At 45.7% G+C, this 12,580-nt stretch overlaps 1 protein-coding gene across 1 annotated transcript in view; it reads left to right on the top strand.

Annotated features, from left to right (window-relative positions):
• Positions 1–12,580, top strand: part of SCNN1A (sodium channel epithelial 1 alpha subunit) — an 82,870-nt gene that overhangs the window by 38,633 nt on the left and 31,657 nt on the right. The window contains exons 4-7 of the mRNA XM_018567372.1: positions 50–240; positions 2,325–2,431; positions 5,550–5,713; positions 9,725–9,823. Of these exons, the coding sequence (XP_018422874.1) occupies positions 50–240; positions 2,325–2,431; positions 5,550–5,713; positions 9,725–9,823 (561 nt within the window). The remainder of the gene's footprint in view (positions 1–49; positions 241–2,324; positions 2,432–5,549; positions 5,714–9,724; positions 9,824–12,580) is intronic.

Here is a 12,580-nt window from a genome sequence, read left to right as displayed (position 1 = left end):
CCCCCCAAATATTACACTGTCTGAGCCTCTTTTCTTTTCCTGCCTACAGTGTAATGAGACAGACGGGGATTGCTTCTACCAGACATACAGCTCGGGCGTGGACGCTGTGCAGGAGTGGTATCGCTTTCAATATATAAATATCCTCGCTCGAGTACCAAAGGATGGCGAGGTCACTGAAGAGCAGCTGGAGAATTTCATCATCGCCTGCCGATTTAACGAAGAACACTGCATGCAGGCTGGGTATGTATGGGTACTGGGTATATAGGTGTGAATTATTATTCTTAGAAAACTGACATTTCAGATTCTGCCAAAAAAAAATGATGCTCAGGCAGCTGGCTTTCCAGCACCCCACTATGAGGTAGTACAGATACGGCATGTTGTAACCCTTGCAATGTACCATTAAAGCAAATTTGTGTCCTACTGGAGAGATTTCCCATCACATCCTGTCCTAAAAATGCAATAGGAAGCGAAGGGAAATCAGACTACAGTGAGAGAAATCTTAAACAACCAACACGAGAACAGGTGCCCCCATCAGAACATTTTCCTTAATTCCTGCTTTGGTGACAACATTTCAGATTTTCACTTACTTTTAGTTCCTGTGGCAATGAGCACAAGGACAAATAGATTGAATTAATCTTCCCACCGAGGACACAGACAGCAATAAATACATCCAAGGGTAAGTGGGGATGAGGTGCTGGACCGTGAACTTTCTCTGGTCAAATAGGAGCAATATTTGGGACTGATGGCTTGGTTCCAGCAGCTCTTCACAAAACAGGGGGCCCTCCAGAAGGAGGGGATGCCCAGAATGAGAAATCCATATGAATGAAGACTAAAAAAGAATTCCAGGTAATCATCTCAAGAATCCCAATAAACTTTATTGGCTTCACAAATGGCGGCATTAATATATGCACAGCCAATGTGTTTCAGTGGTCATTCCCTTTCAACAGGGCTTAATTGTCACATTGGGTAGGGAGGGAGTCCTTAGCTCTGCGTAAGTTACTTTCCCTCTACTCCCATGTGATGGTGTTGGTGATTGGTTCAGTCACGTAAGAAGGTGAGAGAGTCTTTAGCCATGGGTAAGCTCCCTTCCCTTTCTTCCATGTGACACCACTGGTGCTTGATGATTGGTCTAACATAGCCCATAATGATGATTGGTCATAACATAGGGAAAGAGTCCTCAGCCCTTTGTCAGCTACCTTCCCTTTCCTCCCATATGACAGTGCTGGTGATTGGTACGGCATTGCCACATGAGAAGGGGTGAGAGTCCTCAGCCATGGTATCTCTATAGGTTGGACTGTATCTCTATAGGTTGGACTCGATGGACTAACTATGTAGCTATGTAACTATGGGTAAGCTCCCTTCCCTTTCTTCCATATGACACCACTGGTGCTTGATGATTGGTCTAACATAGCTCCCTATGTAAGCTCACCTCCTTCTTTTATGTGATATTGCTGGTGCTTGGTAATTGGTCCAGCGTTGTCACATTGGAGTAGGGAGAGAGTCCTCAGCCCTGTGTAAGCTCCCTTCTCTTCCTCCCGAATGACAGTGCTGGTGTTTGTTGAGCGATTCAGCGCTGTCACATTGGTGCAAGGAGAGAGACCTTAGCCTCTTAGATTCTTGAGATTACCTGGCATTCCTTTTTCACATGGATTTCTCATCCTGCACATCCTCTCCCTCTGGAGGGTCCCCTGTTTTGTGAAGAGTTGCCGGAACCGAGCCATCAGGCCCAAATATTGCTCCTATTCAACTAGAGAAAGTTTGTGGTAAGCTACCTACCTCTTCTCCCATCTGACAGCTTTGGGTGCTTGGTATTTGGTCTAACTGTCATATGGGAAAGGGAAGAGAGTCTTGAGCCTTGTATAAACCCTACAACCAAACGAAGCAGAAGACTAACAAACGTAAAGTAAGTCTAAGCAGCCAACAGTCCTGTCATTAAGGTGAACCAGGTACATGGACCTGCCTGAGCACAGCACAGGTTTACCTAATCAGTTTGTGGCAGGATCAGGAAGCCATCACTTGTCTGCATAGGGACATCACCTGACCTGCCAGGTTCAGAAGAATCAATTGGATGCAGTGGGTCAGCTAAACACTATTGGCCCCAAAACCCTTTTTCCCCCCCCCCCCCCTTCCCCAAATCAACATTTTGGATTTCTTCTTCTTTTCCCCTTTTCTTCCTCCATAGGCCTAACCATGAATGCTCATGGAATCCATGGGAACGTGCAGTTATAGCTCCGTCTACTGTTTCCCTATCGTAATAAGCAAATGTTTGTAATTCAGTTTGTTTGTTTACCAGGAAATAAATAGATTTATTTCTTTGAATGCAGGAACTACTCACATTTCCACCACCCCATCTACGGAAACTGCTACACATTCAACCACAACCACTCTGAGGGTGACACATGGAGCTCCTCTATGCCGGGGATGAAAAATGGTCAGTTCTTTGTTCTACAACACCAAAATCGCCAAAACAAAAAGAAACCTTGTTTGTGATGTCTACTAAAGACGGTTTTCAAATATTTAAAGTGTATCTCCAGGCATATGTTCATTTTTGCCTATAAATAGCTCTTTGTACATTCATAAAAAGCTAATTGATCACCTCCATTTACGTTGCTGTTGATCCTGCCAGTTTTTTCTAATACATGTAATTTCCTGCAGAAGACTGACACCACTGCAAGACTGCTGCTGAAATTACAGCGGTGTTGTCAGCCCTCCATACTGCATCCCACCAAAATGTGAAGATGTAGTCTTATGTGGGGGTTGAGGGGTGGCATCTCCTGCCATGATATATAGGAATTGATTTACTTAAGGCAACTAGGCTGTTCACTTCGCAAGGGAATGTGCACTTTTCAGGGGTGTTTCCTCTTGCCTTAGTGAATGTGGTGAAATTTCACTTTCCAAGAATACCCAATCACATGCAAGGACACCATCATCCACCATCATTGCACATGACTGGATGATGGAAGTCAGCAGAGCTTCACCTCATTCACTAAGTGGAACTTCCTGTGCAAAGTGCAAATTCCCTTACTAAGGGAACAGACTATTTGCCCTTAGTAAATAAACCCCATAGCCATCCCCCACTGGCCGTAGAGTACAGAGCATTGAGGGATGAATAGTCACAAGAAAAGGTCATATGTTGACAACGTTTAGAAACTTCAGCCTAACATCTAAAAAACTCCTTCCAATGCTTGAGCTTTTAAATATAATAAGACATCCAAAAGGCCTGAATCATCACCTGGCCACTCCTAGTCCTGCCCACTGCTTTCTGGATTGACAGCACGGCCCCTCTGTTGTTGAAACCCTCCCACTGATCTGCAGTGTCTGGGTTGGAGAACGAGTGAGACACAACTGAAGGCGGAGTCAGGGGAGGTAAAAGTATAAGTAAAGGCAAAGGTTTTAAGATTTAGATTAAGTGGTGAGTGTTTAAAGCCCCTGTCAGGGTTTTTATCGTTGCCTGATTGTCCTCATCCCCAATGATTACCAGGAATGGAAGTGAGGGTAAATCCAAAATTTTGCATTGCCACCAGAACGTAAATAGAGGGGAAATCTTCCAATGGGGACCAGTTCCAGTAACAGCTGCCTAAAAGGCGATCTTCCTTGTTGGAAAGATATCCTCTCACTTCCTGTTGAGTCTACTGAAGATAAAGTGAAGGATTGCTTCCTAATGAGACACATGGGGGGAAAAAACCTGACAGCGGTCTTAACCCTCCCCTACTCTATTGAGAATGAAAATGACTTTAAGGACGTTTTTGGTTTATTTTAGGTCACATAGTAACTGGATTTGGGGTTTGTTTAGACTGTTATACAAGAGCATTTAGACATAGTTTAAGTAAAGGTGGCCATACACTTTACAACCCTTGCAAGACTTTTGTCTTGTGAAGGTTGTAAAGTAATTAAAAAAAAGTACGATCTGCCCATCTTGAACAGGCAGATCATACTTGCGATCATCCGATGACTGCAATGAGGGGCGGGCTTCCGATGACTGCAAACGGGCAGTGTGCGCGTGCGCACACCAGCCCTGTTCGGCAGTTGTCGAACAAGCAGGCCACTAACTCGCCGAGAATCGTACCATTCCCGGCGGGTTTTCCAGCCTGCTTGTTCGACGGAAGACGTGCGACCGCACAGTAGAAACGGTCGCGCGCCTTCCACACACTTTGCGATTATCATACGATCGTGGGATTTCCCGCGATTCTCGTACGATAATCGTGCAGTGTACGGGCACCTTAAATATACTTAATAAAAATCTGTTGGGATTTGAAATGTTTGTCTTTTGTAGCGCTCACTCCCTAAGGAGCCTCTGGAATAACCCGGGTCATCACTAGCCTGTCTAGGGGATTTGTTCTTCAGCTGCCCCATTAGCATTTAACTGCCCTCTTCTAGTGCCCATAAAGCTAATGTCCACGCCAGTAATGCAATGCTGAATAACCTTTTTAACATCTTCATTCTTGGGAGAGAGGGTATAGGGATCCTAGACATCCAGGGTGTAACAGACATAGACTCCAGACCTTTTAAGCATCTCAGTGTAGATCCACTTGAGGTACAGCGAATGGTAATTTGAGTAACAGTTGAGCAGGGGATGAGCATAAATCCTAAGTAGGAGAGACACCAGCCATGCTCCTGAGGTCCTCTAGATTCTGAGTACCTTCAGCAGCCCTCCATCTTCCTGGCTCTCTTCCTCTGGCAGCAACACAGGCCTCCTCCATAATTGAGGCCCAGGGAAACACTTCCCACGCGCCAGCCTCTGCCCACCCCCCAGACCTAGCCTGGGGGGTGACTGGATAGCACACAGTCCTGTGCTAATCCATGGCTGGTCCGGACTAGTCTCCGAACATAGCAATTCCCTTCCGTATATGTACCCTATCCCAGCATGCACCACTGGTTGAGAGAAACCCAGTGATTGGCTGCTATACTGTACATACACTCACAGTGCCTCTCATTGGCTGTCCCACAATACAGCAGAGTCACACTCCACCCAGTAGGGTACAGTCAACGCTAGACACCTGGAATTAACCAGATAAATGCCAACTATAATCCAGCCAGGTTGCCTACAGATTTGGCAATCACTAAATGTCTAGTAGCCACCTCACAAAAGGTGATGGGGGCTACACTTTCAAAAACTATTTATAGGACAATTTCAGTTAAGCTGTGGTTTTTGAACCCCCTACCCTCCTATAGTGGGTATCCCATGGGTAAATACTTACCTACAGGCCACTCCTTTACTTTGCATCCTTGTCTGGTAATGCAAAGCCTTCACCTATTGTGCATGTGCATCGCGGTCCCTGGTTACCCTCATCTATGGTGCTGTACTCCATTGAACATGGGCCCATTCATAGTAATAAGTTAGGTAAGTATTTACCCCCAGAAAATCCTGTAGGTGGGGTGTTATAAAGGAAATCTTCACTTACAGGTATGTTGCCCTTTAATGATATCATAATAATATATTTTACAGACCTTTTGTATTTATAAGGTTTGGAGTGGTCACAGTAAACCACAATAAGTAACGGTTGTTTATCTGAGGACACACATTGAATAATTAACTTTTCTCTTTGTAGGTTTGACACTCGTCCTTCACACTGAGCAGCACGACTACATTCCACTCTTATCCTCTGTCGCGGGGGCACGTGTACTGGTTCATGGCCACCATGAACCGGCGTTCATGGATGACAGTGGTTTTAACATCCAGCCTGGGGTGGAGACCTCCTTAGGCATGAGAAAGGTAGGGTTCAATAGGAATCCACACAGTAATGCTAAGCTATGTGAATAACTGTTTACTTGGGTCTGCATTTTGCTTATGGATGCCCCATTGGGAAGAATGAAGACTGCTTTGTGAATGTTTGGGCCTGTAACGGAAATCAGATGCGTACCTGAGGCACCATCTTGATCTAATAACCACCTACAGTGCTGTGACTCAGATAGCCCCAACATTTTTGGAATTGTTTCACCAGAATGGACAACCTCTGCCCATAAGAGGTATATTAAAGCCAGCTGATGCTGTACATTGGTCTTCCTTCTCCATCCTGACCAGATCTTGGAGTCATCAAAGTCCACCTTATTTATGTTACAGGAAGGTGTCTCCAGCTGACCACTACATTATACGGTGCTCTAATAACTAAGGAAAAATCAGGCGTATACAGCGGAAGCATAACCTGAGTGTCAAAGAGGACTGGTCTGTGAATGGGCCATATGTATGGTCTGGAAATGGGTACACTGTTCACAAAGAAGTCCCTGATGGTAGACTCCTTTAGCCCAGTAATGCAGTCGTCAACAGGGCTAGTGGAATCTGTCATCAGGGACTTCTTTGTGAACAGTTTACCCATTTCCAGAATATACACATGGTTCATTCACAGGCCAGTCCTCTTTATTAGAGCTTCATAACATACCACCAAAAGCATCATGGCTTTACTGACATAGTTGGATGTAAGTTGATATCCATCCCTAACCCCTGGAAGATATTTGCTCCAAAGGTCAGCCCGAAGGTCGTTAATAGAAAGTGAGAAGTATCCATCCCTGATGTGCACCTTCTCTTAGCTCCTTCTGAGTAAGACCCCCATCATGTTGGGTGACTATCTGGCCTGTTTATATTCTTGGCCTTATAATTGCAACAGTGCTATTTTAATTACAACTGTGCTAATACCAGTGAATTGAAGGGACATGATGAATAGATTATGGAGTGGTTGGCCAAAGACCCAGGAAGTCCAATTATCTACAGGAAGATTTGCATAACCTCACTCGCTATTCTTAAATCTTCTAATCCTTGTTAATGGGAGTTGTGATGGAAGTAATGACGTGTCAATAACTCTTGTTTCACTAAGATTACATGACGTGATAAACTATGTGGTTTCATATACCGAGACATAACTCAAGTTTATCTTCAATGGAGCTGTAGATAAAAGTCGACTCCCCACAAAACCACATTACTGGAAGCCGACTAAAGCCTAAGTGATATTATCTGAAAGTGAAAAAAAGCAAATGCAGCACAAATACAACATAAACAATTTTCAAGGGGAAAGTTTGGGAAAAAATTCATCCAGGTCTTGTAAGATGAATGACGATGGGTTATATTGGTTCCTGCAATATGTTACGGCATTTTAATTTGGAAATGTAGACCTTGTGTCTGCCTATCTCTGTCATGTGTCTTTTCATAGGCCATGAAAAAAAACAAAAGTTTGGTTTGACCACATAAAAAGAGTTTGCTGGCAGACACTAGTTAAATGTCTGACACCTACAAAGGAAACGGAGCAGGAAAAGTGTGGGGTGCTGGATCACTTTGTCTGGGTAGGTATCTGGTTTAAGTATTTGGTCTGATGTATGGGAGGTTCTTTGGGTTCCTTAATGGCAGCTGTCTAAAGGTCAGGGGCTGTGGGTTGGCTCATATCGCAAGTCAACTATAGATACAGGGAGGAAATTTCCCAAACAAGTAGTATGGAGTCTCCTAATTAGAAGACTCAATTAGGAAAAGCCAGTGTGTTTTAGGGTCCTCCCTTACCATGGCCACAAGAACATACATAGAGGATATAATGCAATATATAATCTCTTAAGATGACTCACAAATGGCAAGTATGCATTACCAGTCTTACCTGTAGTTGCCTGTGTTTGCAAAACAAGCAGTGGCTTCCCCGCTGTACACTTAGCCCTGCTTGCCTAAATCAGGGCTAAATGTAGAAAACAACTACTCGCTCGGCATGGCCCAGGCATCAGGAGATAGGAATTCCACACCCCTGCTGCCCCTCTATGCCCTGCTGCCCCGAGGCCGGGCCTCAGTGGGCCTTGTGGTAAATCCGGCCCTGCATACAGGGAAGACTGGTAATGTTTGTTCCAGCTACCGGTCCCCTTTGTTCAGCAACAGCACACCGACACTCACGGACAGAATGGACTCAAGTCTTAGGGTCTTTTTGTAGATTTATTTGCAAGGATTAACAGGAGAGAGGATTTGGGGTCTGTAGGATGCCCTGGCGGATTCTTCAAAGGACTGCTTTCTCCCCTAGCAACCTCTAAGGCTGATAGCACTGTGATCTGGTCCCAGGGACCAATAGTATTAGCAATACTACAAACAGCCAGGAGGGTCCAGTAACTTATATGGAGAAGGTTAGCTATCTCTGGACTCAGGTAAGAATCGCTGGCTTCTTCTAGAACAGATACCTGGAATACGGTGAGGGATCTCTCTTTGTGGGTCCCAGACGAACGCTCTCACCAGCTCCTCTGCGGTACCCTTCAACAAGAAGACTCTACCTCCGGCCCAGCTTCCATCAGGTCTTTTCCTCTTCAGTATCTGGAATCTCTGTGCCCTCAGCATCTGAAACTGCCAAGGAGCACTCCAGGTTAGTGGTAGTAGGCACCCAACACCTGCCACGTGTATTGGGCCCAAGCCCTATGGTGTCCTAGGCCTCTAAGCCCCCAGCACCTGCCATGTGCTGAGGCCCAGGCCAGTTTCATCTGCATCACAGAGACCTCCTAGGGAGAGGCCCCCAGGGGGAAGAGACCTTTGCACAGTGTCCCCAGACCTTTTATTACCTGCCCTCAGTCATCCTACTCAGGGATTGGTCAGGGTCAGGTGCATGGTCATAGTCTGAGGATGGATCCTCCCTCACTGTATGCCAAGGCTCCCTTTTCCTCAGCAACAGCAGGAGCAATCAATCCAGCAGACTCAGGGACACCTATAGAATGCAGAGCTCTGTATAATCAGTATCTAGACTGGTTACAGTCCAGACATTTCACTAGATTTAGTAGTGACATTCTAGAGGGCGCTACACATACTTACCCTAAGTAATGAACCCACATAGCCCTGGATTGTGCTGGCTTTTTATTAACTGATACTTCTAATAAAATCAGTTCTAGTGGACTCCCTACTACTTGTTTGGAACCTTCCTCTCTGTCCATCTATCGTTGACCTACAAAGAAAGTGGCACGGAAGCTACAGGTGACCCTGGAGCTGTGGACAATGTTCTGTGTATGGTTCCTGCAGATATTCATTCAAAATGGCCGCACTCAAAGAGAACTCTATATTAAAATGGATACATCAAGTAACCTCTAAAATAACATTCAGGTCTTGGGGAACCTTTACAAAAAACAATTCATCAGAGGTCAATGGTAAAAATGCCTCCTACATTGGAGGTCAGTAGGAAGAACGCAACCCTTATAGTGGTGGTCATAATGTCACCCTTACAGGCAGCTAAAAAGATAATTTGGCGTCATTTTGCTGTCATTGCCAAGTGACCTTGGTCCTGGGACTATGCAGGCACCAGCAAATGAGAGGTCAATCAGCCCCAGCTTAAAGGAACACCTAGCCATCTCTGAAGGAACTTCCACAGAACCCTGGTTTTGAATGGCTGGCCTATGCTGAGAAGGTTAGGAGAATGGGTGTGAATCAGTAGTTTAACAACAGAAAACTAGGCAGGGCTGACACCAAATCTTGCAATTTCAGTCCACAAAAAGGCACATGGTGTCATTCCACTAGAGGAAATTAGGAGCTGAGTGCATTTTTGACAGTTTAGTAGGCACATCTCTCTACTTTCACGGTATTTAAAGGCATAACCCATGGGGAAATTGTGCAAAAGTCCAAAAACTGCCTTTGCTGCAATACCCAACTCTTTCCGGGTGCTCTCATACTAAACTTACTGATTCGTGGTCCAGCATCATCCTCTTCTGTGTTGAATGCCACCCATCATAATCATCCAACCCACTTTCAGTGAGCCCGGGCCTGTATAATCCATTTTTCTTTTGTATGCAGGAAACAATCAGCCGCCTGGGTGGAGATTACAGCGATTGTTCTGAAGATGGCAGCGATGTTGATGTGAAGAATTTATTTAACAGTGAATATACACAACAGGTAATATATTTTAATACATTTATATTTGAATATATTGAACTCAGGGCAACAGTGACAGGTTCCTTTGCTAGTCCAAACCCAACCCACTTAGTCCCACCTTCTCACAGGGCCTGGTAGAAGTCTTCCAGCACCGACTTTCTTTGCGGCTCTGAGATGTCATGTGACAGATTGCTAAGAGTCGCAAAGGAAGCTAATGCTGGACATGGGAATCTGTACTTATCATGTAAGGGCCACTTGGTGGTATTTGCACCCTAAGCCAAAGGTTCCCAGTCCTCCCCTGGTATGTTGGGCAGGTGGCCCTGACTGGAGATACTTCACCATTCAGACATTGATTAAAGCTGGTCAGTCAGTGACACATGCTGGATATTTTATATCTATCTGCTCCCCATTCAGACCTGCAATCACAGCTCCTTGCAAAGGGAAGTCTTCCAGCACCAACTTCCTTTGCGACACTGAGATGTCATGTGACAGAATGCTAAGAGTCACAAAGGAAGCTAATACTGAGGATGGGAATCCCTATCATGAAAGGGCGACTTGGTGATATTTTTCCCCTTAAGCCAAAGGTTCCCAGTCCTCCCCTGGTATGTTGGGCAGGTGGCCCTGACTGGAGATACTTCACCATTCAGACATTGATTAAAGCTGGTCAGTCAGTGACACATGCTGGTTGTTTTATATCTATCTGCTCCCCATTCAGACCTGCAATCACAGTGCCTTGCAGAGGGAAGTCTGATTGGAAGTCTTCCAGCACCAAATTTCTTTGCAACTCTGAGATGTCATGTGACTGAATGCCAAGAGTCGCAAAGGAAGCTGATGATGAGGATTGGAATCTGTACTTATCATGAAAGGGTCACTTGGTGATATTTTAAACCAAAGCTTCCCAGTCCTCCCCTGGTATGTTGGGCAGGTGGCCCTGATTGGAGATACTTCACCACTCAGACATTGATTAGAGCTGGTCAGTCAGTGACACATGCTGGTTATTATATATCTATCTGCTCCCCATTGAGACCTGCAATCACAGCTCCTTGCAGAGGGAAGTCTGATTGGAAGTCTTCCAGCACCTAATTTTTTTGCAACTCTGAGATGTAATGTATGGTAGGGATGCACCAATACCGGAAGTCCCATTAAGGAAGCCAGGCGGCATGTAGTGACTCGCCACCTGGCTTCCTGATTAGCCAGGAAGCCGTCTACATGCTCCCTCGTCACCTGGCGACTGAGCACAGAGCCGTCTTTCTGGCCAATCAGGAAGCTGGGCAGCGTGTAATGACTCACTGTCCGGCTTCCTGATACCAGAAGTATCGTGCTAGGCATCGGAGCATTTGGGAGAGTACTCGCCCAAATACTCGGTATCAGCACCGATACCGATACTAGTATCCCTAATGTATGGTATTTTGTCCCTTAAGCCAAAGGTTCCCAGTCTTCCCCCGGTGTGTTGGGCAGGTGGCCCTGATTGGTAAACATGTGCGATTCGTTTCTGAAAAATTCGTTTTTCGGACGAGTTTCCGAATAACAGAAACGACGAATGAAAACGAATCCGAATTTCCGAAAACGAACATTTCGGACAAAATAGTCTTTTTCGTCTGTGGACGAATTTTCGTTGCAGCAAAGTGACTTTAAAAAAAACTGTTTTAATGTCATTCTGCTGCAACGAAAACAAACATGAAACGGAAACGAAAGTTCGTACAGACTACCGCTAACGAATCTCGTCCGAATCCGAACCCCAAGACGAATTGACTTTCGGACCCAAATACCGAAAAACGAAATAACGCAATATCTGAATCGAAATGAAACGAAACAAATGTTTTGCCGGTGCACATGTCTACTGATTGGAAACCTATCATGTAAGGTCAATTGGTTGTATTTACTTCCCAAGACAAAAGTTCCCAGCCCTCCACGGCAGTGGCGTCATAAGGGGGGTGCGGCCCGCACCCGGGTGACACCATTGGAGGGGTGACACCAGAATGACTTACTTTGGTGTCACCCCCCTCTGAAAAGTCGGGCGCTCGGTCATGGACCAAACGCCCGACAGTATCAGGAGAGAGGAGGGGACCCGGCGGCATACCTTATCCCGCCGGGTGGCTGTCTCCTCCTCTCTCTGCCGGCGTCCATCACCAAGATGGACGCCGGCAGGTATCAGAATACTGCTGCGTGTGCGCGATGACGTCATCGCGCACACGCGTGGTGACGTCTCGGTGGGGTGACACTCGGACACCGCTCCGGGTGTCACCCAGCCTCGGGATGCCCCTGCTCCCCGGTACTAATACACAAGACTTGGTGTTGGATGTTCCTGCATTGATATGTATGTTAGCGCGGCCCATAAGACGACTCACTCAGCGTCCGCAGACCTTTTCCGGCTAGCATTTGGGCACTTTCTTGCACACAGATTACACAGTTCTGCTTTTGGAATAGTTCCATGTCAGTTCACGTCTAAACATATTTCATGATGGTTTGCTGACTTCTTCTTTCTTAGTAACTATTTTACTGTTCCTCCTTTATTTTCGGATCCACCTCAAGCTTGCGTAACAGGCTCTGGCTGTCACAACTGTCCCGTGATCCCTCTTTCCGGTCCTTTGACTTCCTTTTCTTCTGCTGGGCTATCTCCAAATGTTAGATAGTCGCTGTTTAGAAGCACAATGGTTTATGTAAAAATATTTTTTTTTTTAAAGAGAACCTGTCATGCCTGATGAAGGGACCCCGCAGAGCTGTAGCTAGCTCCTTTTGCGCCCGAGGCAAGAACAGAAAATTGTGCCCCCCCCCCCC

This window comes from Nanorana parkeri, unplaced genomic scaffold, assembly GCF_000935625.1.
Source record: "Nanorana parkeri isolate BGI_ZX_2015 unplaced genomic scaffold, ASM93562v1 scaffold1037, whole genome shotgun sequence".
In the NCBI taxonomy this organism is placed as follows: Eukaryota; Metazoa; Chordata; class Amphibia; order Anura; family Dicroglossidae; genus Nanorana; species Nanorana parkeri.
The sequence above is the reverse complement of the archived record's forward strand: the minus strand, read 5'-3'. Positions and strand labels throughout refer to the sequence as shown.